Source organism: Suillus fuscotomentosus (genome assembly GCF_016647785.1).
Source record: "Suillus fuscotomentosus strain FC203 chromosome Unknown F5891scaffold_5, whole genome shotgun sequence".
NCBI lineage: Eukaryota > Fungi > Basidiomycota > Agaricomycetes > Boletales > Suillaceae > Suillus > Suillus fuscotomentosus.
In genome coordinates, this window is record NW_024539517.1 from 152,944 (window position 1) to 176,545 (window position 23,602).

Sequence of the window (23,602 nt, forward strand, 5' to 3'; positions counted from 1 at the left end):
GTCGTGAGAGTTTCATGGTGTACGCTTGGATACCGAGACAATAGACAGATCGCTTCTGCGGAGCCACAGAATATCATTACGATTCTGCAGAGTCAGTGTAATCTGATTCTCGGTTGGTATGACTTAGCGTGGTGTATCATATTCCAGTAACAAAGATGACCTGGATAGTCACATAGCATACTGAGTCATCGATGTGCCGCAGACACGCGTTGTCGACGCTATGGTGATGAGGTGTTAAGCGCCACGGTCCGCGAAATACTCATCAAGCCGTGCTCATCGGTTTTCGGACCATCGAAAAGTCTTTGGAAGTTGGCTAAAAAAAGGAGCCAGTAACTATTTGCTTACTTGTCCGTGAGATCTCGTAGACCAGTAATTCGTACCCAGGTAGGTCGAGTTACTCGAGTACAAGTCGAGCGTTCAAAGTGCGGCATTGAGAATATCGTAGTCTAGTAGAGCAAGCGAGCGGGAAATGCCGTCTGAATCGGCGTCAAGTCGGGATTACTGATCACTATTAGCGCTTGAATAAGGACCATCACGATGCTGGCACCTCTATCCAGTCGTACTCTCGACAAAGGCTGGTCGAATGTCATATTAGAGGACGCCGTCTTGGTATCTCACATTGCAAATACTGCACACTTGTCCAGCGCCGATTAGAAGGAGTTCTTTCGATCCCACCTGCTTCTCAAATCGATGACAGGTTTCGGAATCGCAGCAGGTCAGTGCAGGCAGAGATGAGAGCGATGCTAAGGATTTACATGCTGTGGCACTATTTTCTCCTAACCTTTATAATACTTCCCTACTTCCCACTGCATTCGCGAACGGGAAGGGCACCTGCGGTTTCCATCGGATACAAAGGTCGCATCAATCCTCACACTTCCATTATTCTGGGTCCACCACGATTGTAAGTAGGTGCACCTCCAGCCCACTTGGAATTAACAACATCTATTGATTGTTTTGTTAGAAAAATTTCCGAGGCACCACACCAAGGGCTGGATGGCACGATGAAGTCGGCGCTGGCTTTTGATGGACGTCAACGGTCGACAGTCTTGTAGCCGTGGTGCCGGTATTGGGTTGCCCCGAGATCGGTTACAAGGCCAGTTGTATAAGCGAACTGTTCCGATCAGTTCATTGGAAGAGGTAGAGTGAAGAGAAACTTGGAGCGCCGCAACGACTTACCTTGCTCGTCTCGTTGATCGATCGTATCCCGGTGGACGGTCCGCTATGACCGGATTGAGCCTGATTTGCTTCCGTTGGTGAATTCGCTTCCAGTTTCCATGTAGAGCTCATCGTCCTTTGATGTTGCCATATCCTAGTAATTGTAATAAGTAGGCGCTTCCAATGCAAAACAGCTAGTACTGGTAGATAACTCGTTAGGCTTCTTGAAACAGATCCGGGTGGCATGAAATTTGTATGTATGCTGTGTAAATTTGAAACCTTGTTCCGAGTCCTGCATCTTAAGCAGCCGCGTCACAGTCTCTGCCGCAGGCTCGCCAGTGCTAGTGCTCGTTTGACCTCCGTGTTGGCCAACATCTGGCGGTGTTGCCCTCGTTCCATCGGATAAAATTAGTGATACCCAGTACAATTTGCGTTATAAGTTCATTCTTCATTGTATCGCCGGCGACTACTACTGCTACTCGTCGTAGTCGACGTCAAGCTGTAGAAACCAGCCAAGATCACTCCCTCTTTGCGATACCCTTCTGGCTTTCTAATTCAAGTGTCCGTCACAAGTGTGTGCATAGATCTAGTACGCTCCTTCGTCCTTGTAACTGAAATCTGAACTTACTGTCATACTATCTACCAAAAGCTCGTCATGGCTCAACCAGGAGGACACTGGCACCCCAATCCACAACTCATGCAGCAACAACCCATCCCACAGGGTTGGCAAGGCACCTGGCCCCCACCAGCTGGCGTCGCTCTTCCTCCAAACTTTCCTGGTCCGCCACCCATGCCGCCTGGCGCCAACACTCACCCACATTGGAAAGCTGGCTTTTGGCAGTATAACCCTGCCTACAACATGAATGGTGCAGGTCCCGGTGTTCACTGGGCACCCGGCATGGGGTGGGCTCAAAATGTCCCTGCTAACTTTAATCCTTACAAGCGCGTCCCCCGTCCTGCAAGCCCGAGCTATTGGAGGACACAGCTCTCCGAAAATGGTCTTGGTTTGGAGAATATGGTCCCTGCAAGGTGCGTGCGTGATTTGGCCTTCAAAGATGATCCAGCTTGAAGGACACTGTAGAACAGATCGTGATCGAGAATCTACAAGGGATGTACAAGGCGATACCGCACCACAAACTCCGTGGATATGGAATCCTCCGAGTCTGTTGTCGACCGAGGGAACAGACCGGGCTACCCCGACGAGAGACTTCAACAATCGTCGCAGCTCGCAAGATAGTATTCGGAGTAATTTGACCCCGACCAGTTATGGGCCATCACAAAGAGGTTCGCAGGACAGCCATAACACTACAAGCACAAGCACACCTATGCGAGACTATTTTTACAGTCATCCGTCTTCGAGACATGGTTCCGTAGACAGCCTCGGGTCCCGCTCACAGGGGGGCTTGAGCCAACATTCCATCTCTTCAGCAACCCCGCCACCACCATCGTCCCACGGTCGTATAAATTCGATTTATTCAAGTCGGTCATCATCGACCGGACCACAATACGTACCCCCTTTTCCAGCACCGCCATCTTCATCTTCGTCTACAACAGCAGCCATGTCGTCATCAGCAACCCGCGTACAACAGCCTCTTCAGGCACCCGTGTTCACGAGAGAGCCAGAGTCATTTATGACTAGGTCAGACTTTCAAACGACATCTTCATCCAATGCTGTGCGGACCCCTACACGCTATCCAGCACGTAGACATACCGATGAGACTCTCGACCATCTATCACGCTCCTTTTCAGCTCCTCAAGCGAGTGCGAGCACTGCTTCCCGTGGCCTTTCAGTTCCGGAACCCCTTTCGCGGCATCATTCACTCCCAACCACGACATCACCGTCCTCTATGGGTTCGCTGTCCACGTTTACGGAGGATATGAGTAGTGTACTGAGCCCCCTCATTAACTCTGTACAAAGATCTGTTGCTCCTCATTCATTGTCACGGAGTAGGACAGAGCCTGTAATTCCTCAGGCCCATTTATCGACCATTCCAGAGTCCATGCCGTCGTCTAGCCATGAGAGCTCAGAAGACTACTTTCATCCTCTATCTGCACCTCCAGATTCAGACGAGGAATCGCCAGAATCCTCACCTTTGCGTAATCGTGTCCGTACGCGAGAGATTGAACGTGAACGGGAGAGAGACCGCGAGCGACGCAGAGAAAGAAGCCGATCGTACGAAAGAGCGAATCATCTGACGCCATACAACAATAGTTCGCGGTCCTCGAATCCTCTCCCCCCACCGCCGATGGAGCGCCCTAACCCAGTTGCGTCTGCACCGCCTCCTCAGTCCCCAGAGCCTGCGCACTATACGCGACGCACACGCAAGGGGTTCTGGAACCGACGTGGGGACTACCTCACGGCGAATTCGTATGTCGTGTATGCACCAGTGAACAGGGCGTATCCTCCGGAGTTGCAGCATTATCCCAGCGAGACGGAAGGATATAGAGATCAGTATGGTGTCTTTGTGCCGTATTTGGCGGAGAGGCCAGAGTTACCTGCGAGTTTACCATATCATGGACGGCCTCCAGCGCAGCCGTATGATAGCGTGAGTGTTGTGCATTTTTCTTCATCGATAACGTGGCTGATGGGACTTAGTTTGTTGTCTACAGTTATCATTGAGGATGGGAGGGATAATTTACTCCGAGCGATTATTGGAGTACCAGAGCATACAACAGATCTATTACATTGTATAAATAGAATCATAAATGCCACAGACAGGACAGAACCCTCCAAAGAATATTGATACAAGTACAACTCATGGTACACAGATGGTGGGACAAATGGAAAGCAACGCAAGCCTTGAGAAGAGGCATAAAATAAGATGAAACAAGACAAAAGAACATATCAACCAATGGGTGATCACAGAAATTCTACCCCAATGCCACCATGCTTTTCTCGCATGTGTTCATAGATACCATCTCCCTTCGGGAACGTTGCCAGACATTCCCAGCAGATGTGGGTTTGGCATCTGATGCAAGTCATATGGTTGCAACCTTCGCTCCGTTCTATTGGAGTCCTGCAAGTAGGGCAGTTTTTGACATCATGAGTGGCTGCCCATTCATGGTACAGCTTGTCCTCTGCCTTGTCCCGCTCGTCACAGGTGAGCCCATCATGAGCCTCCGTATGGCAACCAGAACAGATGCGAACCAAACAAGATGGACATTGGAGAACGACGCCGCCAGAAGTTGCACGATATACCTGAGAGCAGTCTGGTGTTGGGCAGTGGTGGAACTCGTCCGCCCGCGCGTGAACATATGACCAAAATGATGCTTCACACAGGGCAGCGAAATCATCACCAGAAAGGATCTTTTTGGCGAGGGCGGTAGAGATGCGTTCCGTACACGAGGCGTCAGCGCCGAGGCAGGTGAGAGGGAATGTCTTGTTTTCAACTGCGGACACAAGGTAACTCTCGAGGCAAGACGTGCACCAAATATGTCCGCAGGTGAGAATGGCTGGGACCGATGCTTCAGTGAAGCAAACAGGACAGACAGATTCGGGGGATGGCGTGGAACTATATGCATAGCGGCTTTGTACCTTTTCCACCGCTTCACAGGCGATACGGTAAGCCTGCTCGTTACCTCGAACGACCAGATTGCGCTGATTCGAGATGTAATGGACGTAGCAGTTCTCAGGACCAAGGGTTTTCTGGAGGGTCACAAGGTCTGTGCCTATAAATGGACCAACTACCCTGCCTGATAGAGGAATGCGCCACCATTTTCGCGCCTGTAATTCTTGGAACCGCGTCATGATATCTTTTCGAGCAAGCTGACGCTGTTCAATTGGGCCCAAAAGTAAGATCTTGCCCATCCGAGTTCGTAATCCAATTCCAGTGTATCGGCTCTCTAGCTCACGAAGGAATGAGTGGCCGGATGGTTCAGAAAAGAATCTGTCCCATATGGGTTTCCTCTGGAGAGTTACAACTTCACCATTTTGAAGTTGTTCAAATTCTGCTTTGGCAATCCCAAGATTGCTCACGTTTTCGGCCGATATCCTGATATGAACAGGCCCATCAGGCGATGTCAGGCGGTCAACAAGAGCTACGTCATGGTTGAACCTTGTCCGCCACGTCCACCGAAGGCGAGCAATATGTTCTTCCAGCATCTTAAACTTGCTCAACGGCAATGAGAAGTTGAGTGACTGCACGTGCCGAGCGGATATGTAAGTTTTTCCTCCAATTGCACGAGGACGTTGGCCATCAAGATGATCCCTGGCATTGCTGGCATCTGCGTGGGTCTCAAAGGTTGCCCAAACGAGAACAGTACCGTTCCAGATAGGAAGAACCAGATCGAAATTGGACAGATTGCCGCATGGCTGCAATATCCGAAGTACTGCATGGCGAGCGTTCTCGAGGGACTCGTAATTGGGGCGTTCGAGTAAGATAGACTCTGCGTTGCCGAACTGCTCCAAATCCTTTCTCTCTGCATCGGGAGGAAGATGAGAAAACATGACGTTGTAAACACCAACTGCGGGTAATCCTTCGTACAAGGCGGCTGTGAGAACGTTGTCCCTCATCACCAATCCAGTGGCGGCTGCAATCGCAGCCTTGGCCTCATTAAGGGTTGCATACCCTGCGTACCCGACGCGCTGGGGCGCACTCCAGGTGATACGGACAGCGGTGTCTTTGAGCACTGTGGTACGACATGCGGTAGTGTTCAAAGTCAGCTTCGCAGTGAGTCTCCTCCCCTGGATTTGGCGTCCATGAAGGGCGACCGAAGCCTCCATAGCTTGCGCTGCGGTTGAAAACTGCACTTTGACGGTCAACCGCTTGACATCCTTTCCATCCGGAATACATAATTCGTCGACTTGATATGCTTTCAAAAGGGAACGGAGTTGGGATTCCTTGACGTCCGGTGACACGTCTCCAAGGTGTACCCAACGTGTTTCAAATCCAGTAGTCACGTCCTGGACATCGAAACCACTACGAAGTTTCACTGTGATATGATCTGCGATTGTCACGGGCATGACAAGATCCTCATTGCGACGTATGGTAGGGGGTGGCAGGTTGGGCGGTAGGTGTCGTGATGGGGAGTTGCCAGACGCTGGTGCGCCATCGGCACAAGTATTCCGAACTGGTGATGAAGCATTCTTTTGCGATACGTTCTAGTAGTATATGTTAGAGAGTTGTATATTACCAAGCTCATAGAACTCACATCATTGGGGCGTTTGTGCGGGAAAGAGCAAGAGTGACGCATGCACCGACCTTGCAACCAGTCATAACAAACTTTCGGCTGGCGACCACCGGATGAGTGCCAGAAATGAAACCGGAAAGGAATGCACATACGTTACTGGATGCCTTGTGTCCCGTGTTTTCTGGTGTCGTAATAGTCGAAGCCGCCTGAGAATGTCGTTCTGACCCACGGGAGTTTGCTCCTGAGGGTAGGACTTGGGTCAGGGAGCACTGAACACTGCTGGTCGTGTCAGAAGATGAAGGTCGAGTTGAGTCTGGGGGTATCGGGATGAGGGCTAGCTATGCTAAGGTGAGCAGATAAAATACCTTGATCTATTGTGCCTCGAGTGTTGCCGTTTCGAACAGGTGCTTGACTTTTAACAGAACCTTCAGGAACTTTACCGCCCTTTCCAGTTTTACCGTTTCGTTGGTCGTTAACGGGACCGTCGGGAACTTCCGTACAAGGGTTATTATTTCGAACAGGTAGTTGATCTTTAACGGCACCAGTGGGAACTTGCACGCTGTCTCGAGTGTTGCCGGTTTGAACAGGCGGTTTATATTTAACAAGACGGTCAGGAACTTGCACGCTGTCTCGAACGTTGCCATTTCGAACAGGAGGCTGATCTTTAACGGGACCGTCGGCAACTTGCACGACATCTTGAGGATCGCCGTTTCGGACAGATAGTTGAGTGCCCGATGTGTTCTGATACCATATGTTAGGGAGTGATGCATATTACCAAACTCAAAGCACTCACATCGTTAGGACGTTCGTGCAGATAAAGGCATGCTCGACGCTGGCAGCGACCGCGCAACCAGTTACGACAAACTTGCTTCGGTTGATGACCATCGGGCTTCACGGGATGAGCGCCAGAAATGAGACAGGAGGAATGCACATACGTTGCTGGATGGCTTGTGTCCCGTGTTTTCTGGTGTGGTATTAGTCGAAGCCGCCTGAGACTGTCGTTCTGACCCACGGGATGTTGTTCCCGAGGGCGGGACTTGTGTCATGGAGCACTGAACACTGCTGGACGTGTCAGAAGATGGAGGTCGAGTTGAGTCTGGGGGTATCGGGATGAGGGCTAGCTATGCTAAGGTAAGCAGATAAAATACCTTGATCTATTGTGCCTCGAGCGCCGCCGTTTCGAACAGGTGCTTGACTCTTAACAGAACCTTCAGGAACTTTACCACCCTCTCGAGGTTTGCCGTTTCGTTGGTCGTTAACGGGATGGTCGGGAATTTCCGTATATCGAACAGGTAGTTGATCTTTAACAGGACCAGTGAGAACTTGCACGCTGTCCTGAGTGTTACCGGTTTGAATAGGCAGTGTATATTTAACAAGATGGTCGGGAACTTGCACGCTGTCTCGAACGTTGCCATTTCGAACAGGAGGTTGATCTTTAATGGGACCATCGGCAACTTGCACAACATCTTGAGGATCGTCGTTTTGAGCAGGTAGTTGATTACTGACAGGACCGTTGGAACTCTGAGTGTGGGTCATCATTACGTTCAAATCGTGACGGTGTCAAACTTACCTGATGCTTGTGGGCGAAAGGACACTGCCGCCGATTGCACTCCCCATTCAGCCAAAGCTTGCAAGTGAGATTGGTCGGTATTATTGTATGGGCATAGGGGCACCACCTGCCCCGGTCACAGACACGAAAGAACCATTTCCTACACATCTCATCTTTGCTCGAAGTTGTCGGACTTTTCATATCCTGCTGGCCGAGCGGATCAATATGACTGTCAGAGCTAGAGATAAACCACTGCCCACCGTAGCCAGATTTGATGATGTTGGAGCAGTCGATCCTCCGATTGAAGGTTTCGGGCTCGACGATCGTGATCTCCCCCGAACGGATGGTAGCTTGACGCTACTTGACGAAATTGAAGGTTCGGGGGTTTCTGGTTTGATTGTTACAGCTTCAAGTTCTGCAACCGAGCACTCAGGTCCAGATGACCGTTCTTTACGAGCCCATTTCTGCAATATCATTGACTAAATCAACTGTCCGGTCAACCCAAGGAGATTGACCACTACCTTTGCCTTGGAAGGTGGAGGAAGGCTGATGTTAATTGACGGCATGGGTAATGCGACACCTCGACCAGCAGGCGACTGCAAACCTGGGGGTCGCTTGGGTGGTTCGGATGGTGTATTCAGTGTTTGCATATGGCTACCCAGTTTGACTCCTAGGGGTTGGGTGTCATGATGAGACATTGGTTCTGTGGGAGTTGGTAGTGTTTGTGATGTATGCTTAATAAGGATTGATTAGTTCGTTCATACAAAGGAATACTTGAATCGTACCTGATCAATGCGGAGATGAGGTTCAGTGGGAGGTTGCGGATGTGAAGCACTCGATTGGATGCCAATGTGAATACCCTCGGCAAACAGCGCAGCCTTTATATCAAAAATCTAACGCCCATGAAAAACTGCGGCTCATAGGCACGTGTAATGTGGACTCACAGGTGCAGGTGACTGTGACTTCTGCTGAGACGACAATCGCGAGTCAACAATGGAAGAATTGGTGAGGGGTATTCGTCCGCATGTGGAAGATACAGGAATACATGGCTGCTTGGGAGAAGTTGAATAGTCAAGGCTTGGATTTGGCTTACCCGTCCTATGGCACACAAATAAAGGCACTTTCGAAGAGGGGTAACAGCCTGACTCACGGTGCTGCATACAGTTTCTGAAATCGAGGCGGAATCACAGGAGGGTGTGGTTGAGCATTTTTAGAATAGGCCATAGCTGTACGATAGCTAGACGGGTTGACCTGAGGTTGTCCACAAGAGTCCTGAATCTAGTGAGTGGTGTACAATGCAGTGAATATGCCAGAAAATATACCTTGTTACCTTTTGGCGCTACATATAATTTGGATCCTCTATCACGACCAGAGACATTGATGATTGATGTAATTGAGGGCTGTTCTTGTCCGCAGGACTGTAGAAGTCTTTGATGTTTGGATGCATAGGTGTCCATTGTGTTGTCATGTGGGCCAATATGGCCAGTATGGTGTCTGGATGGTGGAAATATATGGGACTCCCTAGGGACACCGTGCGCAAGCATGACAGCTCACAACATACGACAAAGGCTGAAAGTTGGTAGGAGTTAGACGCTGGAAGCAGGATAGACCCGGTTAACGTTCCGGATTATCAATGACAAATACTATTGGGGCAGAGGGGTACGATAAATAATTATATTTATTTTTCATGCGCTTATCAGAATCATTGGCAGACTTCGGCTTCGCCGATCGGGCGTATCACGCGAACGACCAGCATGACTCGTTGGGACTACTGCCGAGCAAAATAAGAATAGCTTAACATAACAAACATGAAATTGAATTGATTGGGCGACATCAACGAGCATCCACGAAAGTTCACACCCTTGATGGAGGTTTCCTGTCAAGGCCTTAGGAATGTATGGAAAACCATTGTGCTTTCTGAATTAACGCAAAGAGAATACAGAAACATAAAGTGGTAAGAGAGAATTGTAACAATGTTTAATAAGGGTCGGGTCGACGACAGATCCTATCGGGTATGCGAGATATGCGAGGTCCAGTAAGTCGCCGAATGATCCGTGGGTCCAGACAGTCATTCCGTTGCAGACGCCTAACATTCGAGAAAGGTGACACATTTGTCTCCAGGTGAGAGTCGAGACGCCATGAACTTTCTTGCGGTTGCACCTGTTTTGAACCACAGAACTTGAGTGACAGTTGACTTCTGATGCTGGAAACTGCGACACTAGTCTGCGGTAGTCACATCAGAAAAATAAAAACAACAGTGTCAAGCCTCGGGTTACCATGAGAAGTGACAGTGCCACTTCCAGAAGACGCCAGAGGAATACCAAGAGACTGGTTACAGCTTGAAAAGTCTTGAGGCCGAGCAACGACGCTAACGTAATATGTCAGAAAAAAGAGCACAATTAATAGCAACACAAACTGGGTTCGACAAAACGTAGAAGCCACTGCAGGTTAATTAGCCAAGCTTCGTGTTTTGACTTGCGCTGAAAGGTGTCAATGAGGGCAAGGGCCGTCTGATTGATTGTTTCAAGTTCACGGTGAGTCACTTCCGTGAGCTGGGAAATCCTGTTGTCAAGAAGTGAAACAGACTCTGCAACCTCTCGCTGGATCTCTTGTATATGCATTGCTTGGGAAAGGGAGGTCTCCAAAGAGAATGCAAGCCCTGTGATCATACTCTGCAGGTCGTAAAAGGACTAGATTGCAGATGATGTCAACCTGCGATCAAAATGAAACAAAAAACCAGTCACGTTTTGCATAGCAAAGAAAGTCGCGTCAAGCGCGGACCATTTTTGCTGAACTTGATCCTGGGGTTCAATTAGAAGAATGTTGAGGAAAGTATTCAGACGACCGCACCGCGACTGCCCGAGATTCAAGGCTCTGCTCTGATATCAATGATGCGATTGCTTCAATTTCAGCGGTTAAACGCGATTCGACGAGTGATAGTAGCGACGACAAGGATTTTGAATGCTGCATATTCCTTCAGGAACGATTTGAAGGCCCAGAGAATGAGAACAATACGCTTAATGTCAGGTCATCAATCCTCTGATCAACCTGGGAATGTCAGCTTTCACCGATAAGCCGTAGATAGGTTAGTACCTTGTCCAATGAATGAATATGATCATCGAAACTGCGCTGGTTGATAAGTGACAGGGTAGTTTCCATCTTTGTGAACAGCTGTAAGGGCTTCTTCAATGGCTGTATCTGAGAGATCAGAAGGTCGCCTACTGATTGCGCATTTTGAATTATGGAAGTAGATGTCACATCTGCGACGTCGCGTATATTACCGCTAGTCGATTTCAACATGCTGATAAGATCGCGCAGGTCCTGTGAGAAGGAATCAGCTGGTCAATCGTGCTTATTGGGGAATTTCATTAACTGTAGATGATCGCTCCCAATTCTGGTGTGCAGCTGTGAATTCCCTTTGCTGTTCGAGAAAAAATCGAATCAGAGCAAGTTTCTCCATCGTTATGTTTCTATAGATATCCTTTGCAGTGTCTAAGGGGTGAAACGTGAGATCGACAGCTACCATCTATGCTGGAACGCACCGATTTCCATCCATCGACGAAACGCGAAGCACAGCTGGGCTGATCCCAACTATTAGCAGAACAGCCAAGAAATGACCCAGCCTCACGGATTTCTCGCAGATACCCAGAGTAGCTAGACCAAAATTGAGCGCTCCGAGAGAGTGCACTATGTATCGATGAGCGTTCGCCTAAAGCATGTCAACAGTGACGTACTCGACACAATCACCTACTGCATGATGTGGAATGTGTGATCCGACATTGTTATTAAATGGAGAACACTCGAGAGGTGGTGTATGGTGGCGGGCTGTAGCAAGTTCGCAGAGGGTGAGCCTGATAGCGACTAAAAATATAAGGAAGGTCTCAAATCGTGCACATGAGAACGAGAAACCTTGTATGCGCTCATCCTCGCTCATGTGAGATACCTCGCAACGACTTTGTGCATGCCTTGCGGCGTCTTGAAAGCAATCATTTTTACGCATATATCCATCGAATGCACCTGCAAATCATAAGATTCCTGTCCCCCATTGAATGCAAAAGATCGCGATCACCGATGCCAGTGTGTTTGGAAATCAGGTCAATCTCTTCATGGGATAGCTCAGCTAGTGAATAGAGCGTTATATATACAATAATACAAGAGACACAAAAACTACCGTGCATCTGAGATGAAAAACCTTGAGTATCATGCTTAGCAGAGGGATCCGGAGATTGACGCGACCATGACCAGGCGATACAGCACCTGATGAGGAATGTAAATGTCATGAGCCTGGAAACCTTTGCCATCGGGATATTGGTATATAATTTTATGTGGGTAACATAAACGTTGCACTAGGAATCGGACAAGATTGCCCCAAGTGCGTGCGATCGGTTCAGAGGGCTTAGTCAGCAGTTCGCCCAAGTGAGCACGGACCAACAGTCAGAAACAAAGCATTATCTGGATTCTGCATCAATCTGCGCATGTCATCTAATCCAAATCTATCCCCGGAGTCACCTGAGCGTCCTACTCTCGACAAAAGGGAGCACAGGGCCCCTACTAGTGCCAAGTACTGATGCTCATGTCTCAGGTTGGTGACGATGACTTCCGTACATGCTATCGCTGGGCCAGAGTTGCAAAATTTCAATGGTAGAGAGTGACAAAACACATCACAGGCTCACCGGAGATTGAGGATGTGTGGTCACTGGCACCATGGCATGTACACTCCGCCGCCGGTGAGATGGTCAAATTTTGCAATTCCGGTAGTAAATATAGATAAATATAAACTACGTAATATTGCTTCCATATTTATGCCTCGCGGAGTTCCATAATTAGAAGTCGGTGCTGCCGAGGTTGTGCACGAGGAAAGATATAGTGCGTACACTGCATGCACGCATTGTCCGCACTGGAAAACTACTAAATGGCTGGCTGTGGGCTCGTGCGCTGATCTGGGTGAAACTCGATCGAATTTGTAGGCTGTACAGTTGGAGATTTTTAAATTTGTGAAAAGCCTATATCCGCAATATTAATGCTGAATCTTGCTGACCCGATCTGAGTCCAGATAGAAACGACTAGTGCACAGGTCATCACAATGAGCATGTATAACGTTGACGATCATCAAGTCGCAGCGCAATGCAGTTATTATAGTTCTTTGCAGATTACTCTCCGCGTGGTGATTCTGTTGATGCATTGATGAACACCCATATCGGCTTACTGCTCTTAAGCTTGGATCATTAAATTCTTGGCTCCGCCTGTCCTTATGAGCCTACTACTCGATGGTTCGTCAGCTCATGTGTTTTCAGGGGTTTTTCTTGCAAAGTTTGCCTGCTGTTTGGCTTGCATCCTCGATGAAGGACAATGTCCTCTTTGCAATGAGCCCAGTGATGTGGAGCAATATCCTCGTTATCATGTCATGCCCTCTGCTATCCACCATATCATCTTGCATTTTTTGATCACTAACCGAGATGGTTCTAATACAGCGAGGAAATTCAAGAACACAGTTTATCAGCCCTCTTGAATAATGTCTGTGTTTGTTGTCTTTCTGTTTTGCGAGGAACACCACAAGGATTGTGTGCGTACGTGGAGCTTTCACTTTCAAGAATAACGTTCTCGATGGTGTGATGCTTGATAACGCAGGAATCATTGAAAATTCTTCTGACTCGACTACAATGGATGTGCCAATTGTTTTACTATTTTATGGGAGAATTATGTTCCCCGTTTTGCACTAGCGAATAACTTGTACCGTGAATATCAAAGGTGAAGAGACTCGGACTAGAGAAACTAAGGGCGAGAACAGAACTCAGTCTTGGTTCAAAAAGACTAAGGGGTAACTATGGACCATACCTAAGGGCGAGAACAGAACTAGTAGAGTAGTAGTTAGTAAGAGTAGAGTAGGGATGTCAATAAGATAGCTCACCTCAGTCTTGGTTCAAAAAGACTGAGGGAGATTGTTCGACGAGAGGAGGAATTAATACGTTTGATTGGGACGGAGAGTCAATAGGAAACGTGTATGACGCATGGTAGGAGGAGTGTTCGTGTATGTAAAATGAAAAGGCTAAGTACGTGTAAGGGTCATATCTTGATACTCCCACTCGAACGCAAAACGCTAGAGACGCGGGCGTGCTCATTCAACTGGGTCTTCGTTTGACGATGAACGAAGAGCAAGCGAGTGTCGATGGTTGCGGAAAAGTTTTCGTGGTAGGGATTTCGTGAAGATGTCGGCAATCATATCATGTGTGGGTACATAGGGAATGATGATGGTGCCGTCGCTGACCAGATCTCGAACGAAGTGATAGCGGACGCGAATGTGCTTGGCCCGGTCGTGGAATTGAGGGTTTTTCGTTAGTGCGCGACTTCCATTGTTATCACCATATAACGTGGTGGGGGTGATCAGCGAGAGGTCAAGACCAAAATCGCATAGCAGCTGGCTGAGATGGATCTGTTCGCGGGCCGCGTTAGAGAGTGAGATGTATTCAGCTTCAGTAGACGAAGTCGCAACGACGGATTGCTTTTGGGAACGCCAACTGATGGGGGAACCGAAAAGAAAGTAGACATAGCCCCCAATTGAGCGACTGTCGTCTTTATCAGACGCGAAGTCAGAATCCGAATAACCGATGAGTCCTTGGTTGGACAAACCAAACGTTAGGGAATGATGTGTGGATCCACGAAGGTAACGAAGGAGATGGTGAAGCTGGCGGTAGTGGTCTATGCCAGGGTTACTCAGATATTTTGACAGCGCCGATACTGCATATGCAATATCGGGACGACTAACGCGCATGGCGAAGTTGAGTTCCCCAACGACACGCGCGTATGGCATGTGCGCAAATTGTTGGATTTCGGCTTGAGTGAGGGGTGCAGATGACTTCGTCAAGGAGATCCCTGGAACCATGGGGGTAGATACTGGTCGACAATCTGACATCCGAGTTTCACTGAGAATCTGTTCGAGAAAGGAGGATTGGTTGACGGTAAGGTGCTTCTTAGAGCGATCTCGTGTAATGTGCATTCCTAAGAAATGACGCGCTTCACCAAGGTCCTTCATTTCAAAACGTTTGCTCATCTCCGATTTGAAACCGTTAAGGAAATCCCGACAGTTCGATGCGAGCAACATGTCATCGACGTAAACAAGGAGCCAGATGGTCTTGTCATCTTTTCGTAAAACATACAGACTATAGTCTGCTTCGCTACGAACAAAATTAAAACCTTCTTTTCGCAGGAAATCATCGAGTGTCTTGTTCCATTGACGACCGGCTTGCTTGAGTCCGTAGATGGCCTTGAGGAGTTTCCAGACCCAATCTGGATGCTCAGGGTCTTCGAAGCCTGGAGGTTGACGCATGTAGATTTCTTCGTCAAGCTCGCCATTGAGAAAGGCGGTCTTCACGTCCATTTGATCAAGTTCAAGATCAAACTTAGCGACCATGGAGAGTAGTGCACGTACGGTGTCGTATTTTGCAACAGGAGCAAAGGTGTCGGTGTAATCTAGTCCTTCGATCTGTGTGAAACCCTGCGCAACAAGGCGGGCCTTGTGGCGGGCAATCTGGCCATTTTCGTCATACTTGTGCGAGTACACCCACCGTGAGCCGACTGCTTTTCTCCCTGATGGGAGTGGTGTTAAGACACCCACTCCTTTTTCTCCCAACGAAGCTAACTCTTCATTCATTGCGCTTTCCCAATGACCCGAATCCATTGACAAGCGAGCGGCAGCTATCGTTTTGGGGGGAAGCTTCCGTCCATCAATCTTGTTGCTGTCCGCCAAGGATACATGCTTCGCGGAGTGCTCAATGGTGACATCGGGGGTAGCACTAATACTAAGATTTTCTTCTTCAACAACCTCCTCCTCAACAGTGACCGGTACATAAGTCCAACGCCGCTGTACTGGGACATGTTTTGTTGGGATGGCAACAGTTTTCGGGACTGCTGGTCGCGCGTCAATGCGTTGACGTGTCGAACGTCGTGGCTCAGGAGATGGTACCGTTTCTACCGGAACTTCAGCAGGGACAGGGAGAACATTGTCGTTCGACTGCGGGAATGGCTGTGGAGGTTCGGGGATGAGAGGAGCAGAAGTCGGAAGTACTCCCACTGAAACGGTACTGGGTCCTGGTAGTGTAATACCGGAATCATCTTCTCCAGGTCGTGTGGTTCTGAAGCCGTCTTCTGATATCGGCAAATCATGTGGCAATGCGAGGGTGGGCTGCTGCATTGCAATGCGCTGGTTGTGTAATTCAACGAGGGGCGAGAGAACTGAGTTGGGTGTGCCGTAGAAGAATTTTTCATCAAAAAGGACATTTCGAGAGCGCACCGTCTGTCGTGTCGCTGGATCCCATAGAAGATATCCCGCATCTTTGACGTGCCCCAGTAGGAAGCACCGTCTCGAAACAAAGTCGTACTTGTGGCGATTGTCGTCTGGGATGTGAGCATATGCGAGGCAGCCAAACGGACGTAGGTGCGAGACATTTGGTAGTTCACCATAGAAGAGTTCAAACGGCGTTCTGTTGTCAGTAGCTGACGACGGGAGGAAGTTCTTGATGTATACTGAGTTGAGGATGGCGTGGCCCCAGAACGAACGAGGAAAACCACTCTGGTGATGGGCACTTAATGCTCGGGTGGCAATGGTCTGGTGTCCACGTTCGGCAACACCATTCTGTTCGGCTGTATGAGCTGGGAAAGCGGCGCATAGAAGTCGGGAAGGGCACGCAGTAGCGCTTGGACAAGGGTATATTCGTTGCACTTCCATTCGATGGATTCAATGACCTTGAATTGGGCCTTGATGTCCGTGATCTCCTTAATGGTCTTGGTAAGAGAGTCGCTATCAGATGCTTTGGGAAGGTCAAAGATACGGCCCATGAGGCTCGTAAAGCGGATGCCAACAGACGCCTGATACTTGTCTTCTAGCGCTTTCCAGATGACGGCTGGATCAGTGACACCCATGAAGTGGATGAGGTCACTTGAGTGTACCGTCATACCAAGGAGTCCTTTGGTTATGCTTTGGCGTTCTCGGAAAGAAATGACGTCCGCGCTCGCATCATGTGCCGCGAGGCGTTTGTTGAAGTCAGCCTCAGTCTCAGTGGTGCTTCTGGTTGGGCGCGGAGGACCCTTCTCATCTCCTGAAAGGAGGCGCCAAAGGTTGAAGAGCGAGAGCCAAAGGTCCATGGTCGTTACCCACGAGGTGTAGTTGGAGCCATTGGCGTCCAGAGGAGGGTGAGGAAAAGATGTTGGAATCCGGATGTTGGACGACGATATGGTGGACATGACAGGCGTCGAACGATGTGTCGGCGATGGCGACAATAGAATGGGAAGATTCAATGGGTGTGGTAACGAGCGAGTTGGTACGACAGGCGTTAATGGCGGCGATGGCGGCAAGGGAATGGATAAGATCCGCAGGTCAAGCGGGGATAGAGGGCGACCTTGTTCCAGTTCGGAAAAGGTCGGAGAGGCTCAGATAAGGCGAGTGGAAGCGAGAAACGAATGTATGCCTAGTCTGAGCCAGGGCTCATAACCTATCAAAGGTGAAGAGACTCGGACTAGAGAAACTAAGGGCGAGAACAGAACTCAGTCTTGGTTCAAAAAGACTAAGGGGTAACTATGGACCATACCTAAGGGCGAGAACAGAACTAGTAGAGTAGTAGTTAGTAAGAGTAGAGTAGGGATGTCAATAAGATAGCTCACCTCAGTCTTGGTTCAAAAAGACTGAGGGAGATTGTTCGACGAGAGGAGGAATTAATACGTTTGATTGGGACGGAGAGTCAATAGGAAACGTGTATGACGCATGGTAGGAGGAGTGTTCGTGTATGTAAAATGAAAAGGCTAAGTACGTGTAAGGGTCATATCTTGATAGTGAACTTCTGAGATATTTCGAAGATCTTACTGGCCAGAGTTCAAGAGAAAATCTACGCGATATACAGTACCACCGCCCGTGTCAACACGCTTATTCCAGTCGTCAAATCCGTTGCAACAAAAAGTCTTTGACGGTAATATTCGCGCTCATGATATGAACATCGTGTACAATTATTTGCGAGTCTTATCTTAGTGTCTTCATGCGGAGTCGGGGACTGGCACAGCCAAGAGCCGCTACGATTCTAGTATGTACCTTCTATATTCCTGGATAAACTCCAACATATGTATTGTGTGTATTGTTTTGCGCATTGACACGGCAATCATAGCCACTCCACAGTCTAAAAATGAAATGAACCCTGACTCTGCTGAGACGAAGCGACAGGACTTACAGCAGGAGGCTTGGAAGATATATCATAAGTGACCCGATTGATCCCACTCACTTCGTTTGTGATGCGGGACGATATCCGACGCAAAATCTCGGGAGGGAATGCATACCTGAGAAATCAAGTTAATATTGAACAGGATCAAAAGTAAGATAAAGCCCACCAATCTGCAGTCATGAAGTCTTCTGACGTCACCGCTCTCAGAGCAATTACCTGTGAAATACGTTGAGACAGCGAACAAGAGAGAATACTGTTCTCCAAACCTGTTCGTACGTGCGCTTGTCACCCATCACGCCAACCGCCTTCACAGGAAGTAAGATAGCCATAGCCTGGCTGATTTGATTGTAGAGGTTCGCCTTGCGAATCTCCTCGATGTAGATATGATCGGCTTGTTGCAGGATTTTCACTTGTTCGCGTGTGACAGGACCCAAAATCCGAATAGCCAGACCAGGACCTGGGAAAGGATGACGTTGAACCAGAGGTGCTGGTATCGACAGGAGCCTCCCGAGCGCACGAACTTCATCTACGCAAAACGGTGAGTACAGTCGGCAATATAGGATTCCGTTAACCAGACCTTTGAAGAGCTCGCGTAGGGGTTCGATTAACTTCAATTTCATGTCCTTGAGGAGCCCACCGACATTGTGATGGGTTTTTATGGTCGCACTAGGGCCCTTAAAGCTGATGCTCTCGATAACATCTGGGTATAGGGTTCCTTGCAATAGCCATTCGATCTTGCCCTTTGCTCCATTCTCTTCCTTCTCGGAAGCTTCCTCGATCTTCGCTGCTTCTGTCTCAAAGACGTTGATGAAAGTATTCCCGATAATCTTGCGTTTCTGCTCCGGATCCTCGACACCATCAAGTCGGGAGAGGAAGAGCTCAGAAGCATCCACTACGGTCAGGTTGACCCCCAGATCTTTATTCAACATATCGTTGACTTGTTGTGCTTCGTTTAGACGAAGCACGCCGTTGTCCACCATGATGGCGTGAAACCTGATACGCGAGTAAGATATAAGTTATCAAAATGACATGGAGGCACACCTGTCGCCGATTGCCTCGTGCATTAACTTGGCTGCAACGGTGCTGTCGACGCCCCCGCTGACTGCACCAATCACACGGCCTTTCTGACCACATATCTCGCGGATGCGGTCGATCTCCTTGCCAATAAATTCCTCCTGCAATCACATTGAGTATGACAATAACGCAACACAGCAATTGACTCACCATTGTCCAATTTGCTTGGCATTGGCATATGTTCAGCACAAATCGACCGATGAGTTGCCTGCCTTGAGGGGAATGTGTTACCTCTGGATGGAACTGAATGCCATATAATGGCTTAGAGTTATGTGCAATGGCGGCGTATGGAGCGGTGCTCGTCCGTCCGATGACATGGAAGTCAGGAGGTATGAGAGACAGTTGATCGCCGTGCGACATCCAAACCTTATCAAAGATCAACTTAGCTTATGACAAACAAAACAAAAAACGCACCTGCATCTGATCGCCGAGGCCTTCAAACAGGGCATCGACAGAGTTCCCAGATTCGTTGAACCTGCTAATCTGAACCTCTGCAAGCCCGTATTCGCGATGATCGCATTTTGCTACATGTCCCTTGTAATTCCAGCAGATCTCCTGGATCTCGCGTGAGTTGGTGTCCATTGAGATATTTGAGAAGACTAGACCTGGAGGCCATAACAGATACCAAGGATAGGGACGCCCAGAGTGTAAATACCGGGGTCAGCGTGAGGTGCGTCGTCGTCGTATACAGAGTACGGAGATCCAGAGAGGATGATCCCTGAAATCTGTGTCAGAAACGCGTTTCCCGCTGCGCCACATAAGCGAACCTTTAGGCTTGAACTTGAGATCTGCTAGCCTCGATGTACACGGCATCAGCTCTGCGTATACGTTCAACTCGCGGCATCTCCTTGTTATGAGGTGACTGTACTAAACCAGCATTCATGGTCAATACATGAGGCGATTTGGGTGAGAATATGACATATCCCGAACCTGCGAACCGAAGTCAAGAATAAGGATGGTATCGAACTGATCATGTATTTCAGCCATGTTTTATGATTGAAAGTGGAGGAAGAGATCTTTCATCAGTGAACTAATCGGTTGCTATTTTTAGATACAGTGAAACTGCAATCCGAAAATTTGAGCCTTTACATAACCATCCTATTTAGGTCAAGGGACGTGTCTGCACCGCTTCGACAAATTGGGATGCAAAAGTACCGTGTTAATAACTGCATTGCATCTGATGGGAAGTGATAGGGAACCTCCCGAGCACCGTGATGGCCCGCCCATACAATTGAAACGAGAAAATATTTTACCGTCGGCGGCCCTTTGATCAAAGATTCAATTCAGGTTCAAAATTCCCTCAGAGGCGGTCTGAGAATGATGTGTTTCGATTACTATATTCAAGGTCCCTGAAACTTAATGAAGCTTTGAAGGGTCGCATTGATGAAAGACGTGGACCGAACTGCTGGTAACTAACCTATCCTAACATGAAGTTTAGAATCAACATAAGGCTTACTAGCCCAAGACTCTTACACACCTTTTGGTTTAAGATATAACTTGAATCGTGCAGGTATGCCTCTGTCCGGATCCAGAACACACCATAGTGCTATTAGTAGGCGCGCATGATCTCTTGATGACATACTAATCTACCATACCGTCACGGGTCGAGTGCTAACGGGCTCGCAGACTCTGAGTTTAGGCACGAGCTAGCTGCTAGTAACAATTAACAGCACTTACGGCTGATGAATTATTCGTCAATTTTGATAGTGAGTCCATGTAAATACATAATTATAAGTTGTCTATGGGTACAACGTTTGATAATATAAGAACAAGTGTCAGTGCCAAACCAGCAATTGTAGACAAGACTAAAAGGTGAGACGCAAGAATATGGAATACAGTATGCAATCTGAAAGAGAAGTCGATGCGGGAAGATGCACATAACATAAATATTCACAATGCCCAAGGCTTACCGACGATCGTCGCCTCTTTTCCTAGAGTTAGAGGCACCCGATTGCAGTTTCTGCTCCCAAAAGGCGCTTCCCTCTCCGTCTTCCCAATCCCCCGTTACCGGATTTCTTTCAAAGTCACCATCCCTGTATCCATATCGCTCCTGCAGTAAGTTGAGGAGAGGGTTACGAAGGGCAGGGTCCATACGTACGGCCTCTCCAGGGTGGTAGCTGCCAACACCATGACGAGACAAACTTTCTTCGAAAAGCGCCTCTTCATATGTGCAACCACAGTTTAAATAACCGGGAGGAGCCATACGGGGTGGGTGTATTCGACGCTCTCGACGCGAATCGTGCCAGGAGCATAACGCATTTCCAGCGCGATTCAACGAACAGAACAGCCGTATGCGAGCTTCTGTCCGAGCTTTCCAGGCTGCCTGCACGGCCAGAGTGGGCAGAGTACTAGATGCTGCAGAAGTAGCTGTACTCGTGGACGGCCCTGGGTGTCTCATTGAAGTGTTAGCGATGCTGCGGCCCGCTAATTCTGCTTCAAGCTCCTTGATACGCTGACGGCCTTTTTCATTTTGTAGCTCAAGGTCTTTCACCTTCTTTCGAAGGTGTTTGTTTTCTTCTTCCATGGCGTCCTGTGAAGGGCGGCGAGACCGATCAAATGACATCCGAGATCCTGGGCGGCCCAGCATAACGGCGGGAGAGTTTTGAGAAGCACGGTCTTGTTGAAATGATATTTGACTTGGATAGGTTTGCGCAAATGGTGGAGACCTTGGTGTGGCAGATGGATGGTTAAGGTGTGGTGTATCAAGACCTATGGTAGGAGTGGTATTGTAGGGAACGGTGGAATGAATACTGGATTGCATGTTTGGCGGAATATTGGACATATTGTGAGCACCAGGCACCCAAGATGTCGGTGTATTTGAGTAAGGAGGTCTGGTTACAGCATTCCATAAGTGTGGGGGAATGTTCATGTCCCCGACGGCGCCAGACAGGCTTGATGTCGGAGCCAAGCCGGAACCGGACGCTTGTGGGCCTATATCCATGTTTCCATGAGACTGGAAGAGCAAGAAGTACATTATGTGAGCATGACAGCGAGGCTGGAGAAAGGTGACTCACCTGGACAAAAGGGCTTGGCAGTGTGTGAGGCGGTGACTGCATGACGCGTTGCCCATTGTCCACAGACCTTCGCTCAGGGGAATCCGATTGAGAGTAAAGCATCCGACTAGGCGTTCCCCTCGAAGAAAAAGGATGGGTCATGGTCGTGCGTCGATCAAACACTTTACGAGAATCCCTCTTTGAATGAGCCTGTCGAAGGCTTGAGGATTGAGAGTGCGTTCGTCTAGAGGGAGAACCAGTAGAGGAATAAAGCCGAAGGGCAACGGGTGAGGACGACACAGTGCGACGTTGAGTATTTGAGAAAGTGCGGGTAGAGTTTGAGGGGGATCGTTGGTTCGGTGACGTATTTTCTATAACCTCGCACTTAATATCCACGGAATGGTCACCCTGGATGCCTTCGAACGGATTAAATGTATGGAACATATCTACAAGGCCTAGGCAGTGTTAATCACGCGACCTTTCGCTGGCAAGGAGAAGATTGGATGACTAGAGCCTCAGCGAGTCGAGCAACGGACAGAGCCTCCAGAACAAGGGGATGGTTGAAGACCTTAGGATGAGTGTCGCGACGGAATTGTTAGTAGTTGCGAAGCAATGTCTGATACAACCGCAAACTCACAGCATAACACGTCTCGATGATTCAATCACAACACCTGCGACGGGCTGTACGGGAGCATTGATCATACCTCCGAAGACTACCATTGCTAGGCTAAGCGCTCTATTATCAAAACATTTTTTGATCGCCAGTTATAAACGCCGGACTTTAGCTGGAGGTCACGGCATGCGATCATCGATGAATTGCAGTGGCACTGCCCGCCATAGGTCGGGAGTCCTGCATTGTGCTAGCGGATGGTAGCCAAGTTTGAAGTACAACTTATTTATATGCGTGGACACTGGAATTAGTCAGTGGCAATCGTAACTGCTCGCTGGGAAAGTGGTACGAAACTAGTGTCCTGATTCCTAAAAATTGAAAGCCCAGTCAACACAACTGGGACGCACGTAGTACGTACCCGCGAATGCTATGTCACTTGGATTTATGTACTTAACGTTCGACAGTGCGGACATCAGGGCCAAGCTTTCCTGGACGACCGGCACAATACAACATATTCAGCTGTGCCTGTGTCGTGCAGATCATGGGATTGCTCATCAGACACGGCAACCCTTAATCGACGCCGATCTTCGGATATCGATTTGACGTCTGGAACAATTGAATGGCACGCGCTTGTCCTCCAACTGCAATTTACACAACAACAACATAAATTGATAGGAACTTGGAAAGGGAAAATAAATCTAGGGTATTATTACTGCCAACAATGCCACAAGAAGCACCACAGGCAGTGCCAATGTTGCACGCAGTAACTGGGATATCCATGTGCTTACATGCTGTAACCATCATAGCCAGTTTGTCAGAGTGTAGCCAAAAGTGAACAGAAACAATGATAGACAATTGGATACACACCAGAAGCTGAAACATGGCGAAT

General features: G+C 48.6%; 5 protein-coding genes across 5 annotated transcripts; 1 reads left to right on the forward strand and 4 right to left on the reverse strand.

Moving 5' to 3' along the window:
• Positions 1 to 1,810: 1,810 nt before the first annotated feature.
• F5891DRAFT_1182272 (uncharacterized protein) lies at positions 1,811 to 3,775 on the forward strand (the record flags this gene model as incomplete). Its single annotated transcript, XM_041366137.1, has 3 exons — positions 1,811 to 2,184; positions 2,237 to 3,701; positions 3,752 to 3,775. 3 exons carry the CDS (start codon positions 1,811 to 1,813, stop codon positions 3,773 to 3,775), a joined length of 1,863 nt encoding a protein of 620 aa, XP_041231661.1.
• A 182-nt stretch (positions 3,776 to 3,957) lies between these two features.
• Positions 3,958 to 6,770, reverse strand: F5891DRAFT_552497 (uncharacterized protein). The gene is made up of 4 exons (XM_041372222.1): positions 6,651 to 6,770; positions 6,438 to 6,598; positions 6,307 to 6,384; positions 3,958 to 6,256 (listed from the first exon to the last, which is right to left on the reverse strand). Exons 3-4 carry the CDS (start codon positions 6,346 to 6,348, stop codon positions 4,016 to 4,018), a joined length of 2,283 nt encoding a protein of 760 aa, XP_041231662.1. The 5' UTR covers positions 6,349 to 6,384; positions 6,438 to 6,598; positions 6,651 to 6,770; the 3' UTR covers positions 3,958 to 4,015.
• A 2,972-nt stretch (positions 6,771 to 9,742) lies between these two features.
• On the reverse strand, positions 9,743 to 12,185 carry F5891DRAFT_1004101 (uncharacterized protein). Its single transcript, XM_041360333.1, has 15 exons — positions 12,006 to 12,185; positions 11,904 to 11,954; positions 11,744 to 11,851; positions 11,569 to 11,695; positions 11,463 to 11,521; positions 11,377 to 11,415; positions 11,208 to 11,326; positions 11,057 to 11,155; positions 10,928 to 11,005; positions 10,850 to 10,882; positions 10,685 to 10,798; positions 10,579 to 10,635; positions 10,251 to 10,524; positions 10,111 to 10,202; positions 9,743 to 10,057 (listed from the first exon to the last, which is right to left on the reverse strand). The coding sequence occupies exons 1-15, from the start codon at positions 12,133 to 12,135 to the stop codon at positions 9,812 to 9,814; spliced, it is 1,626 nt and encodes a 541-aa protein (XP_041231663.1). The 5' UTR covers positions 12,136 to 12,185; the 3' UTR covers positions 9,743 to 9,811.
• Positions 12,186 to 17,768: 5,583 nt separating this feature from the next.
• Positions 17,769 to 20,131, reverse strand: F5891DRAFT_1274585 (uncharacterized protein). The gene is made up of 11 exons (XM_041370182.1): positions 20,041 to 20,131; positions 19,878 to 19,977; positions 19,716 to 19,828; positions 19,525 to 19,665; positions 19,261 to 19,476; positions 19,078 to 19,211; positions 18,614 to 19,029; positions 18,303 to 18,562; positions 18,203 to 18,252; positions 18,046 to 18,151; positions 17,769 to 17,994 (listed from the first exon to the last, which is right to left on the reverse strand). The coding sequence occupies exons 1-11, from the start codon at positions 20,095 to 20,097 to the stop codon at positions 17,977 to 17,979; spliced, it is 1,611 nt and encodes a 536-aa protein (XP_041231664.1). The 5' UTR covers positions 20,098 to 20,131; the 3' UTR covers positions 17,769 to 17,976.
• A 636-nt stretch (positions 20,132 to 20,767) lies between these two features.
• Positions 20,768 to 22,975, reverse strand: F5891DRAFT_1004114 (uncharacterized protein). Its single transcript, XM_041360334.1, has 3 exons — positions 22,741 to 22,975; positions 22,125 to 22,671; positions 20,768 to 22,063 (listed from the first exon to the last, which is right to left on the reverse strand). The coding sequence occupies exons 2-3, from the start codon at positions 22,545 to 22,547 to the stop codon at positions 21,017 to 21,019; spliced, it is 1,470 nt and encodes a 489-aa protein (XP_041231665.1). The 5' UTR covers positions 22,548 to 22,671; positions 22,741 to 22,975; the 3' UTR covers positions 20,768 to 21,016.
• Positions 22,976 to 23,602: the final 627 nt, after the last annotated feature.